The 27717-nt window shown below is 36.2% G+C and overlaps 5 protein-coding genes and 3 long non-coding RNA genes across 11 annotated transcripts; 3 read left to right on the top strand and 5 right to left on the bottom strand.

Annotated features, from left to right (window-relative positions):
- Positions 1-172: 172 nt before the first annotated feature.
- Positions 173-2172, bottom strand: LOC125478049. Of its 2 annotated transcripts, XR_007258887.1 has the most exons (4): positions 2031-2172; positions 1892-1929; positions 1524-1634; positions 173-850 (listed from the first exon to the last, which is right to left on the bottom strand). It is a non-coding gene; the product is annotated as an uncharacterized LOC125478049 (long non-coding RNA). The 2 variants fall into 2 exon arrangements; XR_007258886.1 differs by having other exon boundaries at positions 1892-2052.
- LOC125478047 (putative beta-glucosidase 41) lies at positions 610-4004 on the top strand. The gene is made up of 13 exons (XM_048585760.1): positions 610-751; positions 841-907; positions 1008-1066; positions 1482-1557; positions 1644-1715; positions 1883-1970; positions 2046-2301; positions 2414-2529; positions 2609-2832; positions 3188-3219; positions 3303-3405; positions 3485-3593; positions 3692-4004. Exons 1-13 carry the CDS (start codon positions 635-637, stop codon positions 3885-3887), a joined length of 1515 nt encoding a protein of 504 aa, XP_048441717.1. The 5' UTR covers positions 610-634; the 3' UTR covers positions 3888-4004.
- LOC125478048 lies at positions 2748-4420 on the bottom strand. The gene is made up of 3 exons (XR_007258885.1): positions 4267-4420; positions 3172-3359; positions 2748-2915 (listed from the first exon to the last, which is right to left on the bottom strand). It is a non-coding gene; the product is annotated as an uncharacterized LOC125478048 (long non-coding RNA).
- Positions 4421-5128: 708 nt separating this feature from the next.
- Positions 5129-9401, top strand: LOC125478013 (mRNA cap guanine-N7 methyltransferase 1-like). Its single transcript, XM_048585655.1, has 12 exons — positions 5129-5530; positions 6019-6158; positions 6253-6321; positions 6403-6474; positions 6840-6941; positions 7110-7166; positions 7279-7417; positions 7691-7755; positions 7876-7989; positions 8134-8257; positions 8364-8425; positions 8541-9401. The coding sequence occupies exons 1-12, from the start codon at positions 5455-5457 to the stop codon at positions 8634-8636; spliced, it is 1116 nt and encodes a 371-aa protein (XP_048441612.1). The 5' UTR covers positions 5129-5454; the 3' UTR covers positions 8637-9401.
- Positions 9280-11599, bottom strand: LOC125478014. Its single transcript, XM_048585656.1, has 3 exons — positions 11053-11599; positions 10202-10388; positions 9280-9955 (listed from the first exon to the last, which is right to left on the bottom strand). The coding sequence occupies exons 1-3, from the start codon at positions 11415-11417 to the stop codon at positions 9569-9571; spliced, it is 939 nt and encodes a 312-aa protein (XP_048441613.1). The 5' UTR covers positions 11418-11599; the 3' UTR covers positions 9280-9568.
- Positions 11600-13930: 2331 nt separating this feature from the next.
- LOC125477945 lies at positions 13931-15906 on the bottom strand. Its single transcript, XM_048585481.1, has 2 exons — positions 15340-15906; positions 13931-14264 (listed from the first exon to the last, which is right to left on the bottom strand). The coding sequence occupies exons 1-2, from the start codon at positions 15785-15787 to the stop codon at positions 14212-14214; spliced, it is 501 nt and encodes a 166-aa protein (XP_048441438.1). The 5' UTR covers positions 15788-15906; the 3' UTR covers positions 13931-14211.
- A 6981-nt stretch (positions 15907-22887) lies between these two features.
- LOC125477949 lies at positions 22888-23997 on the top strand. Its single transcript, XR_007258794.1, has 2 exons — positions 22888-23667; positions 23748-23997. It is a non-coding gene; the product is annotated as an uncharacterized LOC125477949 (long non-coding RNA).
- Positions 23998-24303: 306 nt separating this feature from the next.
- LOC125477948 (multiple organellar RNA editing factor 9, chloroplastic-like) lies at positions 24304-27493 on the bottom strand. 3 transcript variants are annotated; one of them, XM_048585486.1, is made up of 5 exons: positions 27099-27493; positions 26169-26266; positions 26017-26082; positions 25759-25935; positions 24304-24693 (listed from the first exon to the last, which is right to left on the bottom strand). In XM_048585486.1, the coding sequence occupies exons 1-4, from the start codon at positions 27443-27445 to the stop codon at positions 25760-25762; spliced, it is 687 nt and encodes a 228-aa protein (XP_048441443.1). In that variant the 5' UTR covers positions 27446-27493; the 3' UTR covers positions 24304-24693; position 25759. The 3 variants fall into 3 exon arrangements, with proteins under 3 accessions (XP_048441443.1, XP_048441442.1, XP_048441441.1); XM_048585485.1 differs by lacking the exon at positions 24304-24693 and adding an exon at positions 25367-25681; XM_048585484.1 differs by lacking the exon at positions 24304-24693 and having other exon boundaries at positions 25367-25935.
- Between the last annotated feature and the right edge of the window lie 224 nt (positions 27494-27717).

Below are 27717 nucleotides of genomic sequence, written 5' to 3'. Positions count from 1 at the left end.
ACCTATCAAACATGAAAATTGCTTCCCCTGAGGAGCGCCTGAATTTCCAAATTTAGATTCTTGCTTAAATATTATCATTTGGACAAAGAAATTATTTTATAATAATTTCAAAATTGTTTTTCCTTCAACGAGATATTTGTGCTTAGAGACGTAGAATCTGGTCTAAGTAACATAATAAATAGTCATAATAATTTGATAGCAAGGTCGTCCAGCAAATAACTCGAATCTAATATCTTATAATTTCAAGTAGAAAAACTACTGGTAGACTGCTAAGTGACAAAAATATTTAAAACAAAAACCTTTAAAGTACCTACCAAACATGAAAGTTGCTTCCTCTGAGGAGCGCCTGAATTTCCAAATTTATCGTTTGTAACGTGCACACAAAGAACAGCCAACCTCCCCACGTCACCTTCCAGCGCAAGAGAATTGCCTCATATCGAACCCTTTTGCCCAAATTCTGCCTCCAACATATTTTTGAATCTTTTTATTTTTATTTTTATTTTTATTTTTTATTTTAATTTGGTGAGTAATGGGATCATATCCTTCACTTTAAAATTAAGCTAGCTTATTATTCTACTTCCTCTATAAATTCAGAATCCTCCATGAAGCTGGAAGCTAACCTCAAGACTACGCCATGAGACTATGCCTCGTCCTGGTTTTGATAGCCAGGCTCTTCGCAAACGCGGAGTCTCTTAGCAGAGCTGATTTCCCCGACGGGTTTGTTTTCGGAACAGCTTCTTCAGCATACCAGGTATTCCTTTGTTTCTGTTTCAACATCTCGACAGAGCTTGCATGTCAAATAGCAGTTTAACCATTCATGGGGTCTTGTATGTGGTGTAGTTTGAGGGCGCTGCAAATGAAGGAAACAAGGGAGTTAGCATATGGGACACTTTCGCGAAAGAACCAGGTATGAATTCAAATTCAATGAGGCATTTTAAATGATATGCAAAAAACAAAGAGAAACTTACGGAAGAAGCGGCTTTGAGATTGTTTTGTTTGTTTAACAGGGAGGATTCTGGACTTCAGCAATGCAGACACAGCAGTTGATCAATATCACAGATTTCAGGTGAACATAACAGTGACCTAAGTTGACTTTCTGGAGTTTTAACCTTACAAGCGATAGCAGATTGTCTCAAAGTTTTCTTTTCTTCCAAGTCTTTTTTTAGTTCAGACAAGTCTTTCATAATAAATTAAGAGAAAATTAGAGCAACGGTCCCTTAACTTTAGGCTAATTGGAGCTTGGGTCCCTAATAAAAAATCAGTGACTATTGGCCCCCCTGAACTTGTCGCAGTGGTGCAATGGTCATTTTGAGTAACCTAATTAGAACTTTCATCCCTTATTTACCCCGTTAAAATTCTTTATTTTTAATAGAAGTTATAACGGTGTTACTATAATAGCATAACACAAAACATATCCAGAGTAAACAAATGGCAGAGTTCAAGTATATTGTAAATTACTAAACTAAACTTGATATTTGCAGAGTGATATAGAGTTGATGAAGGATATGGGAGTGGATGCATACAGATTCTCAGTATCGTGGCCGAGAATTTTTCCAAGTAAGATTTGATTCTGTCCAGATTTTCGTTTTCTCTATCTCACTGTCTTCTGATTACTTACTGCTTTCGAAAATAACCTGAAACAGACGGAACAGGAGAACCCAACTCAGAAGGAATAAACTACTACAACAGCCTTATAGATGCTTTACTCGAAAAAGGTACGCAATGAGACCTCAATAAGAATATAATTCTTAGATGGAGAATTCTTTTTCAAGAATACAATTCAATTGCTTTAACAATGCCATTGAAATCCATAACTGATTTTAAGAAAATAATTCTTTCTCAATGAAATGTTATTGAAGGTCAAACTATTCTTTTCGATTAGGGATCAAACCTTTTGTAACTCTATATCACTGGGATCTTCCACAAGCGCTTGAAGACAGATATGAAGGGTGGTTGAGTGCAAACATAATGTAAGTATCAAACAGCTGCAGGAAAGGATTTGAAAATGCTGAAAAAGACTTAACATTTACCTCACTTGCTTACAGAAAAGACTTCGAACATTATGCCTTCACCTGCTTCAAAACTTTTGGCGACAGAGTTAAGAACTGGATCACCTTCAACGAGCCTCATGGTAATGCACTCCAAGGTTATGACTTGGGCATACAAGCTCCGGGGAGATGTTCTATTCTTGGCCATTTGTTTTGTAAGAAGGGAAATTCATCTGCTGAACCGTACATTGTTGCTCACAACATCCTCCTGTCTCATGCTGCCGCTTATCATAGTTACCGGCAATTTTTCAAGGTACCCTCATTTCTGTAAAATTATACTTCCTAACTCAAATAGTAAACTTTATGCCATATGTTAAAGAAAATGACACATGGAACTTATGTTTTTTTTTTACTGAACCATCTAGGAGATACAAGGAGGCCAAGTAGGAATTTCATTGGATGCCAAATGGTATGAGCCTGCATCTGATAATGATGAGGACAGAGATGCAGCACACAGAGCAATCGATTTTTCATTGGGATGGTAATTTCTTTGTAAATGTTCTATGAGTCACAGAGACCAAAAATTGTATAAACACAAATAACACAGAAAAGTGAATCAGGTTCCTTGATCCACTATTTTTTGGCGAATATCCACTTTCAATGAAGAAGCTTGTGGATAAGAGACTACCAGAGATTTCGCAGGATATCTCAAATTTCCTGGTTGGAACCTTGGACTTTGTTGGCCTAAACCACTACACCACATATTATGCTCGAAATGACAGGACTCGGATTCGAAAGTTCATAATGCAGGATGCTACATCTGATGCTGCAGTCATTTCAACCCGTAAGATGCCAAAACACTTTCTACCCGCTTGTAGTGTTTAGTTGCTGGAATGATCACCGGAATGGAATTGAATGGAATGAACGCTGAAAGAGTTAAGGTCAAAGTAGGACAAGTAAAATTGGTAAGGAAAGCAATTGGAATTATAAAACACTTTGGGCGAAAGGAAATTGCCCATTCCAATTTTTTTTTTCCTGTCGACCAAGCAATGGTATGGGCATTCCATCCGGCATATTCCTGCGTATGGAATGTCTATTTCATTCCAAGGTCCATTCCAGAAGACCAAGCACTACCTAATTACAAAAGAATCAAAATCAGGATGTCAACTGATTATTATTATACCTGGCTTTCATTGTAGCATACAAAGGAGGAGTGGCAATCGGAGAAAGAGTATGTCTCAAACCCTTCCTAAAACCTTGAATTCAGTCACTGATTTCATATTTAAGAAAGCTCGTCGGTGCTTCCTCCTCCAGGCAGCTTCCCGCTGGTTGCGCATAGTCCCATGGGGCATCCGAAAGTTGGCAAGACACCTGAAAGATAAGTATGGGAACCCCCCGATGATAATAACAGAAAATGGTGAGTAGACTAGATTCAGATTCACAACTTACAATTCAAAGTTTCATGAAATAACAGATGTTCAAATGCATGAGCACAGGTATGGATGATCCAAATAAACGTTTCATACCTTTAGAAAAGGCTTTAAACGACGAAAAGAGGATAACCTTTCACAGGGACTATCTCTCGAACCTATCTGCAGCTATAAGGTAATAACCACTCCCCACTTCGATATCTTTGTGATTTTATTTCGTGACATTTCTAGAACTCCAACATTGTAACTTAACAGAAAACTCAATCAATGCAGGCAAGACAACTGTGACGTGCGTGGTTATTTTGTGTGGTCACTGCTCGACAACTGGGAATGGAACATGGGATACACTGTTCGGTTCGGTCTCTACTATGTGGATTACAAGAAGAACCTGACAAGGATTCCTAAAACTTCAGTACAGTGGTTTAGAACACTTCTCCAAGTTAACGATGACCCGAGACACCACATCTAACAACATTTTTTTTGCTACAAAGCATATAAAGAACAATTTGTACAGATGCAATGAATATATCAAAGCAAAAATCTATGAAATTTCAATGATGAAATCCCAAAAGTCCAAACCTTCTTATTTGTCTATTCCAACTAACAAATTAGACAGACAACATTGAACCAAAACAAAAAAAAACATTAACTAAAACAAAAGACATGAGTTCACAATCAAGCATCACAAAATGATGTCCATCAGATACGGTAGTTTCCAATTTACAGCAACCCAAATTGCTTTGATTAAATTTTCAATTAACTGACTTTAATTGTGTTTCTGAACAAAAAGAAAAATGCAAAATTTGTGGAGAAAGAATTAAAGAGCGCGGCAAGAATGGCATGCATACCGGCATTTCGCCCGCAGAGGCGGAGTAGGACTCGAAACGATGAGGTCGGAACCGTCTCAGGACGCCATCGGCCGTATTCTGGGAGGACCCTCCCAAAGGATTTTTATTAGGATTAGCATCCTCTCCCGAGTCAAAGGTGAGGAACCTCTCAACAAGTCCATTGAAATTTTATTCAACGACTATACATTCTAAAAATTATAATAATTGTAACTATTGGATAAAATTTCAACGATCCGATAGGCTTACTTAGGAGGATCCTCACCCTTCGCTTGGGAGGGATCCTAATCCTAATTATTAGATATTTGAAAATTAAAAAAATACGGCTAGGTCTTTTTAGCCATTCATTTTGTTTCTCTAGATCCGTCTATGCATCCGTCTACATCATGACTCTTGCTTAGACATTTTATTTTCGTTCAATAAATTGTAAGAGACTTGCCGAATAATTAGATGAAAACTCATTATTTGCTTGTTTTTCTTATTTTCAATATGACCTAATACTTTAAAGAAAAACTAATGAAAAAAGATTTGAAAACTTTGAGTTTTAACGATAAGGACAAAATAAATAGTAAAGTGAACAGTACAATGATTAATTCTTTAATGTAAAAATATGATTTTTCGTCTATTCATCGGAAGTTTTTCGTTAAAATTCTCATACTTTAATTCTATGCCATTTTACTTTGTAATTGATGTATTTCAATACAATTGTGTTCCCCTAATCTCCTTCCTACACTGCCTACACTTAAAGATCTCAACTAACCGTCTGACCAGGGCTATCATCTTTTAAAATTTTAAAGGGACAAAAAGGAAGGGCGGGTTTGAATAATCTTTTGACTCATAGTGAAAAAGGTGAAAAGATATTCATAAAACTAGAAGAAAAATCAGAAGCGCACCCTACCGCACCACGGGGCCTGCAAACATAACAATTGGATACAGAAAAACAGTGCTCGGAGCCACCGCTCAAATCTGTTCAAGCCTTTCTCCTTCATTCCTTGCCCCTCTCACCTCACCAATAATTAAACACACACAAATATACGCCTCAAGAATAAAAACACGCACAAATATAAAGAAAATTAACGTTGCTGTCTGTCTGTGTTTGCTTCTTGATATCAAAGCTCTAATTTTGTGCCGGCGTTCGGTTCTTCCTCGCAGAACCCCGATTGTGTCCCGGTGCAATTTCTATTTTTGCCCATGAAACGAGGGTACTCGGAATCGTCGTCCACCTCCCTCGGGCCTCCCCAGTCGAGATTCAAACACAACCCAGAAGGTGAAAATCGTAAACCCCTTTTGTTTTCTGGTTCGGATTTGTGATTTCTTCTGGTAAATTGGTAATCTTTTAGGTTATTTCGGGAGTTTTTGGATCTAGGTTTTGTGGGTTTTTGTTGATAAATGAAGGAAGAGAATTGCACAAGTTGAAAACTTTTTTTCTTATTTGTTTTGTGTTTTCGATTGCCAATTTATTGAATGTTTTCTGTGTCTGATTAGTGTGGGGGATTAATTCGAACCTGGGATTTTTAGTTCCCCACTATTTGGTAACAGAGGAAATGGAGAAGAAGGGAATACGACTAAATTTTGAATTTTCTAATTCTTACTATTTTTTTTAGCTGAAACAAAGCAAAGGAAATATATGTATAAATATATGCATTTTCTGTGTGTGTGTGTGTGTATCTAATAGCCATACAATAGGAAAATTCAATATTGAAATTTGAAATCTTCATGGTTTTCTAACCATGGTTTATTACATTGTGGTCTTAGGTGATGCCGAATTCTTGGAGGATGAAACCACAAAAAAATTTGCACGTAAAGTGGCCGATCATTACAGTGCAAGGACGAATCAAACTCTAGAAGAACGAGAAGCTAGTCCAATCATCCATTTAAAGAAGCTTAACAATTGGGTTTGTCTTTTAATCTCCTTAATTAATACTTCAAAATTGTTTGATCACACTTCATACTTTTCAGTTGGTTATAGTTCCTTCTCTTGTTGAGCAGATTAAGAGTGTTTTAATCCAGCTATATGCTCGCAAAGGAGATGCTGTTCTGGATCTTGCATGTGGCAAGGTATTGGTGGTCCATTTGTATCTTTTCGTTTTCCCCTCCCTGCAACTAAATGTTCTCTTTTAAATGTAATTTATTGTCTAGGGGGGTGATCTCATCAAATGGGACAAGGCAAAAATTGGGTATTATGTTGGAATTGATATCGCTGAAGGCTCGGTAAGTATTTAAATTTGGTTATACTTGGCTTATTAGTTCGCATTTTTCTTTTTGATAAATAGCTTCGCTGAGTCTGTCTAATCTCTTCATCGCAGTTAACTAGTTATTGTTTAATGGAGTAGAAAACATCTAGGACCATATTTCGCTGTATTCCCACTCAATTGCTGACCTACATTTCAGGATGCATAAATTTGCATTAGTAGTAATAGATTTTTAGTTGGCTGACATTAGAGCTATGGTGAAGTGTCGTATTATCAAGAATGTTGGAAGTCAGTCTTGTTGTCTGCCTCTTGTCCTTAGTGTGATTATTTTTAAAAGTGTGCCATCATCAACAATCTTATTATTGTGTTCAAATATTTGTACAGATAGAAGATTGTCGTACTCGTTACAATGGTGATGCTGACCATCATCAGCGTCGTAAAAAGTTTACATTTCCTGCGCATCTTATATGTGGAGATTGCTATGAGGTAATTGCAAATTGGATAGCTGCTAACTAAGCCATTTCTCTGTTCCTTGGGAGCTTGCCTTTGCTTCACTCAATCAAAGAAGAAGCCATTAGGAAGCAGCATATGTTTACCCCGCTTAGTGCGTCTGTAACGTATGATTATTAATGCTATGTATGTGCATGGTTTCAGGTTCGCCTGGATAAAGTCCTGGCTGATGATGCCCCCTTTGATGTTGTCAGTTGCCAGGTGAGCCTCTCATGCACTAATAGCTTTCTACCTTATATTGTAATGTAATTAAAAGATTTGAGGGGAGGAGAGCCTTTGAAACTGACTGTTTAAAACACATTTTATTTTGCAGTTTGCCTTGCATTATTCCTGGTCTACTGAGGCACGTGCGCGGCGAGCCTTGGCTAATGTATCGGCTTTACTGCGCCCTGGCGGTACTTTTATTGGAACAATGCCTGATGCAAATGTGATTATCAAAAAGCTCAGAGAAGGTTTATCTTAGGCCTTGATGATTCATTTCCTTTGAGAGTCATGTTAAACTGCGACCTAGGAAAAAGAAACAAATTTGACACTGTTAACTGCGGTCATTTGTCTCATAAGCAATATATTCTCTCTGGCCGAGTAGATAGTGAAAATTCATTTAAAAAAAAAAAAAAAAAAGAATTTCCCATTTCACTCTCGTATGTTTAGCATTAAGATCTTGGGCATGGCAGACTACTTTCACAGTTATTTATCGGAGATGGTATTTTCATTGTGATGTCCAGCTGAAGGATTGGTCTTTGGTAATAGCGTCTACTGGATACGCTTTGATGAAGACTTTTCTGAAAAGGTATGAATTTACTCAGATGCTTTGTTTTTCAGTTTGGCAATTCTCCAATCTGAGACAAGCATTTATAATCTATTTTTTTCAATTATTCCTAATTTGACAAATACTTCATGTATGGTGCAGAAATTCAAGTCTTCGAGCCCCTTTGGTATCAAGTACAAGTTTCACCTGGAGGATGCTGTTGATTGCCCGGAATGGATTGTCCCATTTCATGTTTTCAAATCGTTGGTCGAAGAGGTATACTTTCTTCTTTCATCACAGATGGTGACAGAAGTGCATTCAGAAGCGCACACTGCTAATTGAAAGGAGCTATTTGAAACGTTTATCTACTTTTTGCTAAAAATCTTCTCGTTTTCATATAAATGAATTGACCTGTTGCAGTACGATATGGAGCTAGTTTTGGTGAAGAACAACCACGAATTTGTGCATGAGTATATGAAAAAACCAGAATTTGTGGAGTTAATGCGGAGGCTTGGTGCATTGGGTGATGGTAACCAAGATCAAAGTAAGTTTGTTTCCTATCAACTGTGACAATTTAGTTTCAGTTGCTTATTTATGATTTTTTTTTTTAATGAGCTTAATGCTTCTCATTTCTGCTTTGCAATATCCAGGTACACTATCGAAAGATGAATGGGAAGTAGCTCATCTCTATTTGGCATTTGTCTTGAGGAAGGTGAGTGCACACTCCTGGACTCCTAGTACCGATGCGATTTTCCATTTTTATGTTGCTGCTACCATTATTACAGTCCGTTAGCATTTGCTGTGCGTTAAATCTATGTTCTTTCCAGCGAGGGGAACCTGATCGGAGACAAGTAAACGGTAGGAGAGACAAGGGGAAGATGCACATATCAAAAGAGGACGTCATGTGCATAAGTAATGACTAATGCAACACCAATTATGTCTTGAATGCCCATTTTTACAGCAGACGAGCAATGAATTTGCACGGCAGGAGAAGCCTGCTTAGCGGTATGGCAAAGCGAAGAGCTCGACTCCCCGCACCGTTCTACTAGCTACGATTACAAGTGGATGTAATTGTTCAGTTTTGTAGATTAATTATGATCTAAGATTTGTAATTTTCATTGTCATCAAAGCAGCAGAGGAAATAACTGTTTGTAGTATCTCTGCTATGAGAAATAGTTTAACTAGTCAAAGGTAAGCCACACAATGGACAACCTAATTTTGTTGAATTCGTCGTCTATGAGATTCTAAGACCTCTCATTTACAAGTGAAGAGGAAAATTATCAGACTGTAATACTAAGTGTCTAAAAACTAAATACTTATATTATTCCTGAGATTTGGAGAATAAAAGTTACCATACACTTCAATTAGGACGTTTCTCAAAGTTTGTCATTTTTTAAGTGATTAGGAATTAATCAGACGGTGGCTAACCGCCTAGCATGTGAGCGAATTTTAGAGCGTTGTTAAAAGCATCTACAAGCCAACCTAAGACGCCAAACTAGTCAAGATCAAGCATTCTAAATGCATAAATCATAACGAAAATCTGACCACAAAACACTCTCAGAAAAGTGAACCATGACAAAAATCCATACTACCGAAACTGCATAAGCTGTACATATTATGTCACTACCTTCTTTGTTGCTTAACGAAGGTTTCACACGAGGTACTTTCTGATACTGTATTTGAAAAAGAAAAAGAAAAAGAAAAAATCACGTACGCTAAAGAAATATGCACGCAGATTGCTCATCTAGTACCAATGCTTTGGGCATCAAATTGCTTTTATTTATTCCACAAACGCTCATTACGCAGAGACGCGCATGTTTGGGATTGTTTTTTCGGCAGATTGAGCTAGAATTAACTAAGCACGCTTCGTCAAGACCACCATAACAACCATAACCGCCAGTCCCATGAACGCAGATGCTACAACCGCCCCTGTATTCCCTCCGCCTGCTTCAGTCTCAGCTGCAGGGGGTTCGAAAATGTTCTGGATGAATGACGACAAATCATTGACCCACTTATCCACAGTAAGCTTGATTTTCTGCACAAAACCACCGAGCATATCTTCCAAGCTGTTAGATTTCTCTGATTCATCTTCAAGCTTCTTGGGTGAAGCTGGATAAGTATCTGCAGCATACTCTTCCGTGTTAAGATTACAGTTCTTGTTGGCCATAAATTGCTTGACCGCAGAATTTTGCTTCATAGCATTCCAGACATTCGGGTCACTTGTAATTGAAGCAAGAACATTCTGGGGGCATGAAACCAAGAAAATAAATCAAGTCCCCTAACAAATCGTACGAGGCCAGTCATCGTAAATTCGGGTAGCTTAAAGCACTTGACATTTTCAGAAGAAAAGACACATATAAATTTCATGTTCAAAGCAACTGGATCCCGAAAGGGCAAGGGATTGATTCAATCCCTTGCCCTTTCCGGGATCCAGTTCCTTAGACGTGGCTTAACCGTGACCGTGGCTTAACTGTGACCGTTCAAATACCTGAACTTCAGAACTTCTACTCAGCATTTCAAATGCTTGAAGAGCATGTTTCGGCACTGAAGTCCTAGTAAGAAGTAGGGATCCCATCTCCTCAGGTTCAGGGTTTTTTATCAGAGGCAGCCCAGCCGCACCAGCAGCAGCAGACGGCTCCCCCAAATCAGTAGATTTGGGTGAAGAAAGATACACCCTGAAAGTTCATGTACGGAACGCATGATAGAGCCAACATTAGTCTACAGATTATACATAAACATCAACAAAATGAAGAAAAACTCTTTCAATCTTATAAATTTGGCGCCTCGTAACAGTGCAACCGATTACGCTTATAGAAGGGGGATAACTTCTGATCTCCCAAAATACGAAATCAAGAAGACATCAACAGGACTACAACCACATCTACAGTTGGATAACAAGAAATTGTTAATTCCATTCAAAAACCAATAAACTCAAACATATTTTCTTCGCACCGAAAACCATTTCAGTAAGTAATTTCTTCCACATTCGACCAAAAAAAAGGAAATTAATTTCTTCGACCATTCATGTTCAACAACAAAATCGGCTTCTACAAATACAAATATATCCCAAATGAAAATTCCCAAAAACTAGAAAAACACAATGTCAAACATTCTCTTTCTATTTGGCAATTTGTAATTCAAACAAAGCAATTCCACAATACCAGAGCAGAAATGTAAATTTCCAATAATTGCAAAAAAAGTAGATTTTCATAATTTTGCAATTTTCTTTTCTCGTTAACCAAACAGAGCATAACACAAAAAAAGAATGGAAATTCATTGGAAAATAATAAATAAAACAATTAAATTAGTTTATCATTTTAATTGGTGGAGAGATTATACTTATCGATGGCGTCTTTCAATTCAGCGGTGGCCTCCTTGGCCTCCTTGAAGCTCGGCGCAGCGTCGAAGACAACCGTCGGCATCGGCTCGCCGCCCGACATCACCAGGTCATCTTTTCCGGCACCGACCACCTGCCAGTCGACGAAGTCGTCGACCGCGTCCAACGCAGGCTTCTCGATCGCTGCCACTTCACCTCCGCCGTAGTTCTGAGCCGTGAGGGTCGCTGCCACGGGAATTGAGGCTTTGCGGACCGAATGACCAGTCGGCAAAGGAACCCCCGGCGCGACACGGAGCTTGCCGCCGTGGACCACGCCGCCGATCCCGGCCACCTTTGCCACCGACCTCATGACTCCGCCGCCTCCCATAGTTTTCTGTGGCTGTGAGTGTGGTAAAACCCTGGAAAGTAGAGAGTCGAAACCTCTCTCTCCCTCTCTCTCTCTCTCTCTCTCTTTCCGATTGATGTTTGTCGGAGGATAATCGGAATTTATAAGAATTTGTGGAGGAGAGAAAGAGGACTAAGGAATTTCCTTATTCTCTGGACACTGGCACTGATGATCGCTGTTAGGCTGCCACGTGGTAATTAATATATTTTTGCGTTACTTGTAAGCTAAGGAAAACCTAGTTTTTAAGCTTATTTTTAGCTACACCTTGCAACTCGTTTTTAATCTCATTTTGTCCATGTAACTCTAAAATTATAACTTTACTCCTAAAACTTTAAATTTTCTCCACTTCACTTCTTGAGCTCAATTTTGGATCATATTTTGTTATTTGAAACTCAAAAGTCATCACTTTACTCTTAATTCTGTTAATTACGTTATATTGAATGTTAACGCATAGGGAAGAGATAATATTTTTTGCTAATTTTTTTATTTTAGTCTGTAAAACTCAATTTTAATATTTTTAATGCATAATAGAGATTTATAATCAAATTTTTTGACACATGTGACATCAAAGAAACAATAGAGGGCGCATTTTTTTTTAACAAACGATACATTATATATACTAAGGGGAAATGAGGGTGGGTTCAGCCTCACAATGATCTAGTAATACTGTGGTTCAAATTCATTTTGAACGAGAATCGAACATAAAATCTTTCACTTACAAGTGATATCACTATACCGTAGTATTAAGCGGCATAAAAACCACTTAATACACATAACCTTAAAGTTCTTTAAAGTTTAAACTAAAATTTGGAAGAGTTGGGCCGATCCATTTCGAACTCAACGGTTTGAGGCCATCATCACTGAGGCCTATACCCATTCCCCATTGCCCCTTTGAGCTTTTCTTTGCAAATAGCACCTCAGAACATCATATTTTATAAACTTTGGTGAAGATACGCTATTTGCAAATGCGATTTGAGTTTTGTATTTTGTTTATGAAAGAATCACGCTAATCGCTTGAAGAAATGCATACCTTGATCATGCAATTAAGTTGGTTTATAGATAAGAGAAAAATTAATTAATTAAAATGATGTTTCCTGCACCAGATGATTAGTAGACAAACCTAAGTTTTTCCTCCATCTCCTAGTATCGTAGAAATGAGACATATTTTTTATTTTACTCATCTAGCTTTTTTTTTTGGTTAAAATGTTGATAAGGTGCAAAGAGCTTATAACCAATTGGTTTTTTTTTTTTTTCTCGCATCCGAAGTTCCGAATTCAAATCACTTCTTCTTAATTATTGTTTGTATATAAAAAAAAGAAAAGGTCGACAAAGTTGAAATGGAAAATTATATATGTAAACGTGGTCTCTTAATCGTTGTCGCACAGGGCCTTGAAAATATGAAGGCCCGGTCCCGATCACAACTATGTTCATGCCAAATGCCAATAACAACAACGTGATCTAATCATTTTTTTTTGTTTTTTTGTTAACGAACGATATTATCCACATTAAGGAGGTGATGAAGTGAGGTAAGCCTCGTAATATGCTAGCAATAATGTGGTTTAAATTTATCTTTTAACAAGAATCGAACCGAAGATCTCTCACTTACAAGTGAAGATAAATACTACTATATCGTAATATTAAGTAATAACAAGATCAAAATATCATCGTCCTAGGTTAATACAAAACAACAAGATACAAACCCTAATTCAAAACAAACTTACACAAGCAAAATAACTAGGAAAATGACGCCCATTTCAAAGCGTCCAGTGCCAATGAAACACAAATGCCAGTACCCAAAACTATTATCATAGAATTAATTAAGTTGGCTAAAGCAGTATGCTTCATGGTACTCATCTCAGTTTGAATTTTCATTAAGAGAACAAAACCATTATTATTTCTTTCAAACCATCTTCATTAAGAGAACAAAACAAAAGATTGAATAATTAGCCTCTATAATTTTGAATCTGGATGCAGATTAGGATGCAGATTGATGGTTTCAAAGTAGCTCATTTACTTCCAAGGTGATGAGAGATTTTTCATTATGCTCAAAATATGGGGTAGTACATCATATGTCATTATTGTGTGGTGAGATACTTGTATTAAAAAATTAACAATTTAAAAAATAGAATACAAGGTAGTACGTCACATGGTGTACCATCCGTGTTCGAAGCACAATAAAAATTTTCTCCAAGTTGACTGAGAGTCGGCTACAGAGATGATCAATGAGTGCCCATGAATATTCTGTAAATCACCATCATCTCCGTTTTAATTAAATGGGTATGCATATACCATCCCTAGTCGGCAGCTTCGGGATAGAGATTAGTTTAATAGAAAATACCATTTACGTCACATCTGCTGATTTGCAACTAAAATACAAACTCAGAAGATAATATATAAAACAAGGTCAAAACCTTGCTATCAAATATTGGTATAAAACAATAATTCTTGCCGTGCCAATTTAAACATGAAAAGATATTATAATTAGCCGAAGGGAATAAAGAAATTTGATCCTTTGCTTTGCTTAAACAGGATTAGGTGGCATTAGATATGGAATTAACAAAAAAGTTAGAAGATTAATTAGAACTGCTAATCTGATTCCAGGAGTTCACATCTGACATCTTTTTACAAGCTCCTCCCTTTTTCCTGCTCAAAACCCTCTGATAATCTCAAGCCAACCTGCTCCTACTTAGTGCTAATTAAAATATTTAAACTTGCATTAATATTCTAAAGAAAAAGAAGAAGACAAAGTTGGGAAACAAGTTGGCATCTCCTCTCCCTATCTCAGACCCCAAAAGCCTTTCTCCTTCCTCACATGATTCTTCAACACACCTGCAAACAGTCACATGATTATTGTTAGGAGCTCAAGAATCATTTCCATCATCTTACATGCAGACTCTTAGGGATGTAGTATTCATAGAAAACGTGAGTTTGTCCAGTTGGTCATGATTTTACTTGTCCTCTTGCACCCATATAAAAATCTCCCTACTCGCACGGTATTTTAAACTCTCGCTTGTGTAAGTTATATGATTTTAATTAGTACTACACTCATAATATGGGGATTGAGATCCACTTTAGATCTGTGTCCAGAACATGAGAGATCATGACCACTCAATTTAAATCATACTGCCCTATTAACCCATCACAGTGATCCAGTTCACAAAAACCCAAAATCTTTTACAGTTTGAATATCTTTCTCTCTCTATCGAACGGTCAAGTGTTAGTGGTGTGTAGAAAATATTAAAAAAATTAAAAGGATGTGAGAGAAGTAATTTAGAATGTGTAAATATAATCTCTCAATATAGAATGCTACTAGATAAAGGCCCAGGAGCTACACTATTGAACTATGTTGAACAATTCCCTCAAAAGATAAGCCAACAACAAAAGTTTGTTTCTTTTGTTTTTATATAGGAAATTTCTAGCAATATAATCATTTTTTGTATTGTTTATAGGGAAATTTGGATACATCATGTGTGGGAACAGAAAAAAGGGGCAAAGAAAAAAATATCTCTTTAATGAATAAAAGTTATAAAACAAACAAAGAACAACAAATGAAAAAACAAATCTCTCTCCATCATCTGAAACACTAACATGTTTGTCTCTGCAATATTTATGACCAGAAATGAGACATGACATGCGTTAAAATCCAAAAGAAACTGTTCAAGTGTTGCGCACACCAAAAAATAACAGAAACCAATATCCATAGAAACTGCAGCACATGTTACAAAATAACTGCAGAAACAAAACTTATAAAACATAATTAAATTAAGAGAAGTGATTCTGCACGCCCTATTCTTCACCTACAAACTTCTGTCTATATCCGTCACCGGACTGAATAAATTAATAGAAAATCAACGGACTGAAATAATAAGGGTGTGCGAAAGTCAATCTTCCGAGACTTGATTACCTGAGGGTTTACAGTCAGGGGGATCCTCAAAGAGTGAGAGGGAAAACTGTTTGTGAGCAACCCCAATGTCAAAGAGGATGAGACCTGATCTTGGATCATCAACAATGATGTCTTTGACCGGCAGCCACAGAAAGAGCTCCTCCTGAGACAAACCCTGAACCCCAATGAGGCTGCCATAGCTGAGATTTGCCCTCACCACGCTCTCAAAGAAAACCCTGTTCTCATATTTTGTGAGGCATGGGGCATCAAGGAAGACCTGGAGCTCCCCATTGTCTGAGAGAGTGTAGGACTTGACCTCCTTTGGGAGGAGGCCAGGTGGCAGACCCTGGGAGATAAGGAGGTCGTGGATGTTGGTGGAGGAGAGAGAGAGGGGTAGAGAGAGGAGGAGAAAGGTCCATGGAAAGACTCTGAGGAAGGAGGAGAAGAAGTGGGTGTTTAACAGGGACATGATGGTGGTTGGATGGAAAATGGTTAGAGAGAGTAGAGCGAGAGAGAGAGAGAGAGAGAGAGAGAGAGAGAGAGAGAGAGAGGATTTGGAGGGTTTTAAGGGGCAATGAAATGTATTTGGGAGAGTTGGAAAGTTGGAAAACTGTTTATTAAAGGAGAACTGGACCGACTGGTAGAGTTGGAAAGTTGAAACTGTTTATTAAAGAGCTTGTGAGGTGAAGTTACTATATTACCCTAGTTGGTGATTGCTTTGTTTGTGTGTGGTGATGGGGGATCAAGAAAAGGGTTCTATTCGGATCCCTTTCATCAAATCTATCTCACCAATCAATTTGAGCTCTTAAAATTTGATCTAATGATTAAAAATAGGAAGTTTCTTTAAAAGTTATAATAATTTTAACCGTTAGATCAAATTTCAAGAATCCAGATTGATTGATGGATGAATTTGGTGGAAGGCATCCACATAGGATTTCTTTCCCCGGGGGACCAAGAGCTTAATTATTTTGTACTGTAGCACCTTATTATTATTGGCTGTCTTGCTTGCTGACGTACTAAATTGTTTCTTAAAGTTGTATCTAGTCAAGTGTATCTACAATTCTACATTCTACACCATAACCATCATAAATATCTATTCCATTTTCTTCTTACCTACTAATCATGTATCTTATTTTAGTCTTAGTTATAATATTTTACTTGAACTTAAATTAATGTTTATCTGTAAGCTTTTGTAGGTACAACTTAACTGAGGTACGTCTTAAAAGTTTTTAAGACGTTCTTGCCTAAGTTTTATTTGTTGGTGGGCGAGTCTTAGCGATGGTGTCATTTGAATGATTGAACGAAGAATTTGGATGCAGAAATTTGAGTGAAGTCGGTGAATATATGTGAAAGGAGTTTAAAATAGAGAAAAAAAAGTTGAAAATGATTGTTGATTTCAGGTAGAAAAGGGGATGTATAGCCAGTGGCGGATCCAGGATTCTAACATTAGATATTCTTAATCAAGTTATACTAGACGCTAATTGGGTGGAGGGCTCGAGTGTAGCGCCTATGCGCCTAGACGGGCATCTGAGTACTAGGATGATTTAAGTAAATTTATTATATATCATATAAATAAATGTCTATTTATACTTAAAAAAAAATTGTGCTTGTTTGAGAATTTATGTTTATTATTTAACATATAAAATAAAAAAAATATCATAATTTTCCTTTAGTATTTTAATGAATTTGATGGTATGAGATGAAAGTTCTAGTGATTATGAGTTCATAGTACTTTACGAAATATTTTTCAAAAGTTGTATGAATTTATAGTGAATTTAAAAGAAAAATAACAGCATCAAACATATTGGTTGAGTAATACATCATCCTTTTATTAATTAAAATGCTAGGTGGCACAATCTAATTGGACAACAATTATAAAAAAAAAATGGAGAGTTGGTCACTTAGGGAATGAAGAGAGTCTTTCTTCTTCGTTAGAACAAGATCCAAGAATAGCAGAGCCATGGTGGTTTCTTCGTATTCCTCCTCGTCTGAAAGTAGATCTTTCTTCTTGGTTCTGTTGCACAACATCTAAATAACCATAGTAGTCTTCTCTCTTCCATCATCTGCCAAGATCGTTGGGTGGTCATTGGAGATCCTTACCGACACCTTTTCAGACTTTCAAATGGTCCTGAGACCACCCAAGTCTATGAATGGATCTGCCCTGTGTGTAGCACTGTGGCACCCTGCCTTGCCCAATTATTGGATGGGCAAAATTCAATACCTATGAGGAGATTTTCTTCAAGGCTGGGGAGTTATCCACCCTTGCAAATGAATAGGTCTGCTCTTGTTAACTCGTGTTGGTTGATATATCACCGTATAGTTATATTGTTCAAAATATTTTCTTTTCGTTTTTTTCTAGTGAAAAACCTAAATAACAGAACTAAAAAAGAAGTAACAATCAAAAGAGGTAAGTAACAACGCTTCTAAGATTAAAGAGACTATATACGAGTGATATATTCCCAGATTCATAACAATATCCGCAACAAAGTTAGCTTTACGAAATACATGATTTCACATTGTATAATAAAATTTTAAGAATACCATCATTTTGTACCAAATGATTCGTAGTTAACTATTTTTTTTTCTTAATAAAAGCCAACTAAAGACTAAAATATTCCAAAAATAAAAGAAAAAATTTGGTAGTTTGTACAATCTTCATTTAAATACAAAAAATGCACCACAAAAGGTCCCTAGGTGGTGCAAACAGCTCAGCCAAAGGACCTCCTCCTGGCCATTTCATCATAAAAATTGGCAACAAGGAAAGTATGACTACATATTATGACTATTTCATTAACTAAACTAATAATTAGAAAAATACTAGTCTTTCAATTGGAGCTAATTAGAGTTTTTGGTTCTTAGATTTGTCACATTGTTATAACTTTGGTTCCTTGCTCTTAAAATCCTTTTATTCTGGACAAAAGGTGTTACACAAAAATATCATTAACCCACATTGTGATAAGTTTTAATTCAAATATCAAATTAAATCAAAATTCAGGAAACGATACTTGAACGTTTTCGATTAATTAATAATCAACCCAAAGTAACATACTACAACATCAGAGTCTATTTGCGTTTGCAGGTCAAGCAGCTAAATGTAGAAAAGACTCACCGAATAAATACTTCCATCTAAAAATTATAACTGAAGAGTGCTACCATTAGCATGTAAGAAGTGACGGAGCCAACATAAAGTCATTAGCTGCTCGTGACCTCAATAGCTTCATAACTCCACATATTTGTGTATGACTACACACAATTGTGGCAAACTGAAAAAAGAGCCAAAACACTGAACTACAAACTGCTGCTTCTTTTGTGCAACCCCCCCAGCCCCGTATAGTTATTTGTAAATTTTTTTCTTTCTTTCATCCGTCGTTCTTTTCCTATTTCTTGTGTGCGACCTTATGGTGTGCAACAAATGTTCAATAAAAAGCCTCACTCGATAGTCCTACACATAAATCAACAGAATGCGGCATAATTTGGTAGATACCCACTTGAAGCTCAACCAAATGATTCAATGAAGTTTTTTTTTTTGATAAAATTGTGACGCTATTATTGTTAAATTCTGATTCCGCCACTGCGCGTAAGGGTATATAAAAAATTGTTCAATCCCATATGAACCAATGGAGTATACATTAATTAACCAGAGAGTAACGGCTGCATATGTAGTGGAAAAGTCGGAATCCAGGAAGTCCCTCATATGAATTCTGCAACTGTATAAGGGAAGGGACGGTGAATATATAGGCAACAACTGCAGACTTGCTGCATACCCTTTTTTCTTTTCTTTTACTGTTAAGTTCATGTTGATCTACAGAAAAAATAAAAGGTTGTATAGGGACTTTTTCATTTGATGTCATGTGGCTAATGTTCTAAAAATTGCGAAGCATTAGATGCGCGCCCAGTTCGCTTTTTAGAACATTGCGTGTGGCAAACATTTATCTAGCTAAAACATAAAAAGTGTTACGAGCTTTAATTATAATTCGAATTATTTAACACGTGTTGTGTAACTGAAGGTTTCTACATGATGTACGAGAGTCAATTACCACTCAAATTTTTCTTCATATTTTGTGTTCGTGAAGAAAGTTGATGTATCGCTATAAAACCAATTGCAATCAGTGTTCCAAAAATCCCCGCCTAGGTGTTAAATGACTGGTTACCGTCCCTATTAACCCCTAGGGGTTTGAAAATTAAGAAAATATGCCTAGGCCTCCTTAAGCGCCCTCCTAGACTTGTGACTCTCATTTAGACAGAAAAACAATAACTTTCATTTATGATTTTATTTTTGTTCAATAAATTGTAAGAAACTTGTCGAATACTTAATACTTTAATCTATATTTCATTTTATCTTGCAATTTATGTATCTCAATACAAGTATGTATTGTTATAAGTATAAATAAGCACTTATTCATACGATATATAATAAATTACCTAAATCCGTCTAGTTCGCCTAAGCCCCACCTAACTGCTTAAGCAATAAGCGTTAACTCACCGCCCGACTAGCACATAGTATCTATTAGAATCTTGATTGCAATACGAAGTCTAGCAAAACTCCTTTTTTCTAATATAAAGTTCACACTCAATAATGCCACCACTCACAGCTTCTAACATTTACTGAGTCTTTTTTTTTTATTTTTTTTTGGTCAAACTAATTTACTTCTATAATCATACTAGTACAAGAAAAAAAGAACTCAAAAGGCATCGCACAGCCTAAATGCAAGCCCAGTAAAAAAAAAAAATTACAACATAAAAGCCTCAACGGGCTAAACTGAAAAACAACATAAACCTTAAAATTAAAGAGAAAATTAGCAGCCACCACCAAATTTGATGTGCCTCCATTGCAAGACCACCACCACCAAAAAAATTAACCAAACAAAGCAACTAAATCAACAAAAAATAAAGATGATCAAGCCATCCACATAATAAATGCTCCCGTAATCCTATCAAATATCGAGTCTATTTTGCCATTGAAGAGTCAAGACTCGAATAGTGAAAGAAGAAACCTGCGTTGAACATAAAATTTTTACGAGGCAATGATTAAAAGTTACCTGGTAAATGCCCCCTGGGGCCCCACATATAGAGATATCTTGTGAGTGATTGACTGTTGACAATGAATAAAATCTACTAATCTAGTGTGAGTATAGGCCCCACGTAGTTGCTTTGCAGGTCCCATGCGCCACTTCTTATTCCATATTATTCATCCTTTGAAGTGTCTATCGGATCCGGCTACAATAGTATGTTCGACTCAGTAGAACGAGTTTTATATGAAATTTAATCGTTGAAAAGAATTATTAGATTTTTATAAACAAAACATAGTTGTTAATTTTTTAAACGGTTTATAATTTTAACTATTTATTTTTCGTACAACTTAGTGTTAGTAAAATTAAAAGAACCCCAATATATGAGTAATTGTTTTAAAAGAGGCATGTAAGAGCATATTTGAACTTAACCAAGCTAGTAATAGTAATGTATATTTTTTACGTATTCAAGTTTGAGTCTTCTTCTCATAATTTAGATCAATTTAATACATATTAATTGTATATAAAAAAAAAAACGTAGGATATCGTACTACTTTGATAATCCTTTATAGTTGGTGGATCCTTTTATGGAACCCTATTAAATCCACCACATGATATTCATGAAATTTGAAAATTTATCAATTTCACTTTTTTGAATGAAATTTAAAGCTAGCTTTTTGAACCCTTGGTTAAATTAGTGTTCATCTTGAGAGTTCAAATCTTCTACATTTATGTTGTGTGTGGCATCTATCATTGATTAACATGTGTTAATAAACTTAACTTTCTTTAATTTCGTTGTCATAAACTTAACACATATTAATCAATGATAAATGCTACAGAGAGACCACACACAAAATGGCTACTAAAATTTTGATCTCCCGTCTTGAAAGCCCTTTGTGTAACCAAGAGGTTAAAGCTATTATCTTGCGTTTAAAAATTAACGAAGACATGGAAGTTGGGGTTCCACCTCATAATTAATTAGTCAATTACAGGGAATAGTACAAATCTTTAATAATAAGCTTATGCAAGGTTGTTAATTCTTTGATGTGGAACATTTATTAACTTCACTTAATATTTACCTCAACGCATGTGGTGGATTGATTTAGTGGTTAAAATCTTCTTCTTCAATTCACTGCATTCTGAGTTTAAACTCTCTTCCTTTTTCTTAGTCTAAATTAGTTTAGAATATCGCTTATACTAAAATATGTACATGGACGAAATTAAGCGAATAGCGCCAAGCTCTAGTTAGACTAGGACCACTTCCTCCTCCCTCAAGAACACATATCACTCTGCCGACTCAACAAACATGTGGATGTCCCTTCGATACTTGTCTTTGTTTGACAAAAATCACAATTGTGTAACCCTACCGAGGTCATTTCACAAGCATCATGAAGTTTCACCTTCTAATAACTTTTACATCTGTTTTTATAGAATGGAGATTTCATGTTGAGTGATTTTCAACTGTAATTGCTTGTTAATTAGCTCGTAGGCCCGGGTGCCTTGATGGTGCCCTAGTGACGAAATTTTATTGTGCGGCTCACGTATACGCAGCACACTCGTAAGGATGTGGGAGCGATATAGCAGCCGCATCAAATAATTTCTCCCCTTTAGTTGGTTTAAATGGTGGAGTTTTTTTAGTATGCATCATTGTATACCATACATCGATATTCGTATTCGTTGAATTCTGACCAACTTTGTCCTTGTTTTCTTTACATTGAACTTAAACTTTCAAATAAGAGCATCTCTAAGAAAGTACACAAATGTGACTTCTTCAAATACAAATTTGTTAACCTACATGGTAATTTAAAGACTAAAATTTGCTACTTCACAAATTTACACTCCAACAGACTCTACAAATTTTAGTATTGAATCATTAGAAAAAAAAATGTTTGCTTAGTGGGACAGCAAGTCTTCACATTTTAGAGAGTGTAGTACAAGTTGTAAACTTGAAGACTAAATTTGACAATTTTATTCGAGCAGAAAAATCCTGAGTAATATTTTTTTTTCTTTAACAAAATCCTAAGTAGCACTTTGAAATTTAGCAAAAATCAGCTTTTGTAGAATCTGGCAAATTAACTCGTTGGGTTGTTAATGAGTACTTATTAAGACCAATTTAGCTTGATTTCACCTTACACTATTAGCACCACTACCAATCTCACATCTATATTTTGGTGATATCAAATTAAACAGGTCTTAATGGGTTTGGTGATATCAAATTAAACGGGTCTTAATGGGTCCTCATTAAGAGCATCCCCAATGGGGGTTTTATCCTTCATGAGGCTACTACATTTCAAGTCTTAGTGAGAAATTTCATCCCCAATGAGTCAGAAAATGGAGTTAGATCCACCACTGGGGCTAACAACTTCCTTTCTAGAGTAGCATAAAATTGGGCTATATCTAGCCTCAAAAAACAGTGGGTTCCACAAAAAAAGTAGCAACGCATGTGAGCAAAATTTTATTACTCTCCCTCCCCTCGCAAATACACTTATAATCTCCTTTTATTCTTTTTTTAATTCTTTTTTCTTACATATTTTTCTTGCAATTTGGCTAATTAATGATTGTTTTAGATTCCATAATCAAAATTTCAAATTGATTTAACGTTCATGGGCATAAGTAGGTGAATATTTCAAATAATTTTTATCAAAATTGTATGATACTAATTTGCCAATTGGTGCTAGGTAAATTGTTGTGTTGTATGTGAAAATCAAATAATTTCAGAGGGCGGAGTGGCGGTTGTATCTTTCAACGGATAAGATTGAGATAAGAGAATCTAATCCAACGAACGGTTCATAAGTGATTAAATCTAACTTTGCCATAATTTGAACATTTTTAGGTTGAAAGGTTCATAAAAAAATAAAAAATAAAAAAATAAAAATAAAGATAGGAAGTCCAAAATTCAACTTAAGAAAAGTTAACACAAAAAAAATTTATTGCATAATCAAATTACTGCATAAATAAAGATAGAGAGCCCCATATAGAGTCCGAATGAAATAGTCTATCATCGGGGGAGATACTTCTATAAAGATTCTTTGGAGCTCTAAAATAGACTATATCTATCACTTTTTCAACACCATATAAAACCCCTTATTGAAGATACTGTAACAACCCAACGGATAGATTTGTCATCCTACTCGACAGATGCTCTGCCGCATACTCGTGGACTCAAAAGAGCTTTGTTAGTCGACCTACAGGCCTTGCCTTTAAACTCAAGATATATAAAGACCAAAGGTAACGAGACAGCTCGTATGAGCATTGCCAGTCATAGTTTTGCATACTTGCAGGGAAGGACTCTGTCAGCTTTGTACATCCACCATCTCAGACTCCTTCACAGAGATCACAGGTTTGAATCTGAACGTTTGTGTTGTGAATTTCTGAATCAGAAACATGTTCCCTTATGCTTTCACTTCATTGTCTTTTCAGTTTTCATGGATCTGAAGATCAACATTTCAAAGAATTTTTTTGGGTTTCGTAGTTGTCCTTTTAACTTATTTTCTGGGTTTCTTTTTCTTATTTCACTTGCAATAATTGGTGTTTGGCGAATTTCAATGCTCGAGCCTTCTCTGTTTGTATTTTGTTGCGCCCAATTTTCAATATTAGGGTCAATGAAATGAATGTATCGCCACTCAGTTCTTTGATTTGCCATTAAAGTTGGAAAATAGTTTGATGCGTTTTTTCAATGTTTTAATTTCAACCCTTGATATCAAATCAAATAACGAGTGATTATAAAATTTTATTCACCAGGTGACCAAGATAATGGATTGCTTTAGTGCAATGGCAGAGCTAGAAATTTTTATTAGGTGGGCTGGCTAAAGATTTAAATCTTTATAAATAAAGAAACTTAATACTCACAGTATCAGCTAGCTTAAGAAAACATTTCACAAGGTGATCCAAGAATTTTCGTTATTAAACAAATACGTGTTAAAATTCAAACGAATCCAAACTTGTACATGTGCAAATAGCGATGAGAAAAAGGATGTAAGAAAAATTACAGTTTATAAACTGTATTATATAATTTTATATGAGTAAATCGAGAGAATTCGGATTAGTGACAAAATATATGGTGGTCTACATTCAAAAATTAATAAAAATTACATGTACAATTTTATTTTTCATCGAAAGCTACCTGAGCTATAGCCCAGGGTAGGCCTTAAGGTGGCTCCGCCAGTGCTTTAGTGTATCATAGACGCCAACTGTTCTGATAAGGCATAGCTTTTTTTTTTGGGTCAAACAATAGATTTGTAAGATTAAAAAGCCGACAAAGTTCAAACTCATGCTGTACTGCAAAGCCAACACTCTTTCCGCCATTGTAGTAAAGAGCCATTTGCGGCATAGTTGAATTGTGTTGAGATCTCACGGAAAAGAAAATCTAGAGTCAAAAGCCACAAGCATAAAGTTCAAGGTTAAGACCGCTTTCCACTGCAAGCAGATAATAACTCGACTTTCTTTTGGTGAAATATTAGCTTATAAATACACACACAAATATTGCGGGCAATGAAAATTGAGTTTTCAATATAATGTACATGTTAGCAACGCAATCGAACAATGGTTTTCTTCGCAGTTGCTCGAGGCTACCTTGAAGAAGCACGACCACAATAAATGTAAAAGGATAATGCTAGGGAAACCAAAATTTTAAACCAAATGATGTGTCACCAATAGGACATAAGCACGTTAACTATACGGAAGGTAGAAAAGACGGTCTCTGTTCAAGAAATCTTGCTCCCGTTAAGTACCAAGTGAAGATGGGGGTGGAGTCCCCACAAAGGAAGAATCAATAAACATTACTACCATTAACACAAGTTTAAGAACCTTAGCCAGAGTCACTTCTAGACAGCACAGATTAAACAAACATTTCGAGATAGTATGAGGAAAAACATAAAACAAGAAAACCTCCTTTCAACAAAATCACACCGATGAGAACGAAATCAACACAGCAGTATGCGTGTTTGGTGCTAAGAGCTTGGATGCACAATAACATCGGCGAGGGTAAGGAAAGTTAAAGGGAGATAAGCTTTGTAACCAGAATGGCTAAATCAAAGAAATCAGAAAATAAAATCACATTAAATCAAAGATCCGTACAACTAAACTCAACTATCTAACTGAACTTAAATTCCCGGTGTTAATGCGAAAAAACTATTACAAAGGTTATCCTAGATCAACCAGATAATTCACAAATAATTATGTCTTTGACAACAAGCTCATATGACAAAATTCCTTATCCAAGCAGACGACAAGAAGACTTCACCAGACAAATCTAAGCACATATATGTGCACCCCTGGATGAGTTCCTCCATTGGATAACCTTCACTACTAGTTAAATAAAGTACTATTTGTTTTTGCAGTCCTGCGTTCACTAACTGTGGAGTAGAAAAATATAGTAAAAAACAACTTGAAAAGAAAATACAATTGCTTGCATAAATGGCATTCTGATTACCTCATCCAGATGCTGAGTCTGATGGAGTTGCTTCTTGTTTAGGTTTTCTTCGTTCAGGAGGAGGTCCATCTCTTCGTCTTTCATATCTTCTGCTCTCAAATTTTGATTCTCTCCGTTTCTTTGGTTGATAAACAGGGTAGTTTCCAGGAATTATCTCTCCATTAACATATTTATCACCTATATGTAACCCCCAAGATGAAATCATTAAACTGAATCGTAAGCGGTAAAACAAAACCATTTGTTTGTGACCTAACATACCTCCATAATCCTTGTTTTTAACATCTATATATGAATCTGGCAGCACCCAGAGAACACCAGGCAATCCTGCATCAGGATGAACCAAGTTAGCTTTACAAACTCACTGTTATACGAGAAAATCACACAAAGATGAACCTGACTACGATGCATACCTTTGAATTTTTCAGATGTTTCTTCAGATACAGTACATTGGAATCCAGTGTAGGTGGTGGTGCTAAAAGCATACATGTTCCTCTTTGCTTCTTCCATGCTGTAACATAAAGAACCATGGGAGGTTGTGAGATTAATAACTAAGCGCCTCTCACTAAGTACGTAACCTAGCAGAGTACTGATACCCACACAGGTTCACGTTAAGTTAAACAATCTTAAGTTAACTAATCCACACAGAAGCTTAATCATCATCAACCAAAATTATTTTGAGATGATACCATACCATCGTCCCACACCATCAAGTTTTTAGCTTACTAGTATGAGGTTTGCAATACGATAAGGAACTTGATTTAATAAATAAAAATGCAACTTCAATCACTCAAAATTAAAAGATGGCTTAATATCTAGAGTATAAAATTAAAAAAAATGCTTTGAAAATAAAGAAAATCTCTTGCTTAATGATAAGGAATGAACCAATACTACAATTTCCAAGCCACACTGCATTACTCTTCTTGTCATTTTGTTGGACCTTTTTCGAAGAAAATTTACATCGCGGTTATCTAACAATTATTTTCTATTTCTACATAAACACAAACAGATTAATCTCCCACTCAACTGCATAAACATTTCATTTCCTTGCAACTACTACAGCAGTATATAAAGCATACTTCATTCAATTTGGGACTTCAAAACAAATAACTCTGTTTACGCAAAATTTGAACGCATTTCCGCCACACGAAACATCCAGTAACTACTCCCAACCGAAACAAAACAACCCAGAAAGCCTTATACTGGACCATATTTCACCAAAAATTTCTCCACAGATATAACTTTCCCCGCAAAACAAACAGAACCCAGAAACATTTTCCATTAAAACAACAAAAACTGTAAAATCACAGAAATTGAATGAAGATTAAAGGGTAAAGAAGTACCTTCCAAGAACAGAAGCGAGAGTGTTGAGGTAGGTCTCAATCATTTGCTCCCTAGTTGGGGCAGGGTCTTTAGGGAACTCCATGACAATAAGCCAGTGGTTATAGTCACAGCCCGGCAACATAATCGTCTCCCTCTGCTCATTGCTGCTGCTTCTCCTCGACGAGTAGTCGCTGTCGTTCACAGCTCGAACGGGCAGCTTAGAGGGAACCGAGCGAGTCAAAGGCCGAATCTCTGAGTTGAATCGGAGCGTAGAGAAAGAGGGTTGCAGAGAAGGAGGCAAAAGGGAGGGTCTTGGGGTTGGTATTAGGGCTTTGGATGTGAGATAGAGGCTCGGCGCCATTGCCATTTTCACAGTTCAAAGTAGAGAGACTAAGAGAGACAACGTAGATAAGGAGAGAGAAGGGGCGATATTTTCCACGTCTTACGTTGAATAATTTTGATTTTTGGGCTGGGCCATGAGAATTCGGCTTTTTGTTTGTGTAAGGCCCATAACAATTTTTGAAGAGAGCAAAGAACATATATTTGAGAAAATTAATGAAAATGACTTCAAATTTTTACATTTTAATAAAAAAAAATTATATACTAATTTTATTTAATGATAAGGATAAAATAATAAAA

The sequence above is a fragment of a genome, unplaced genomic scaffold (assembly GCF_019419815.1).
Source record: "Pyrus x bretschneideri cultivar Hongxiangsu unplaced genomic scaffold, Pyrus_bretschneideri_v1 Contig23, whole genome shotgun sequence".
In the NCBI taxonomy this organism is placed as follows: Eukaryota; Viridiplantae; Streptophyta; class Magnoliopsida; order Rosales; family Rosaceae; genus Pyrus; species Pyrus x bretschneideri.
Note: the sequence above shows the minus strand (reverse complement) of the source record. Positions and strands in the feature narration are given on the sequence as shown.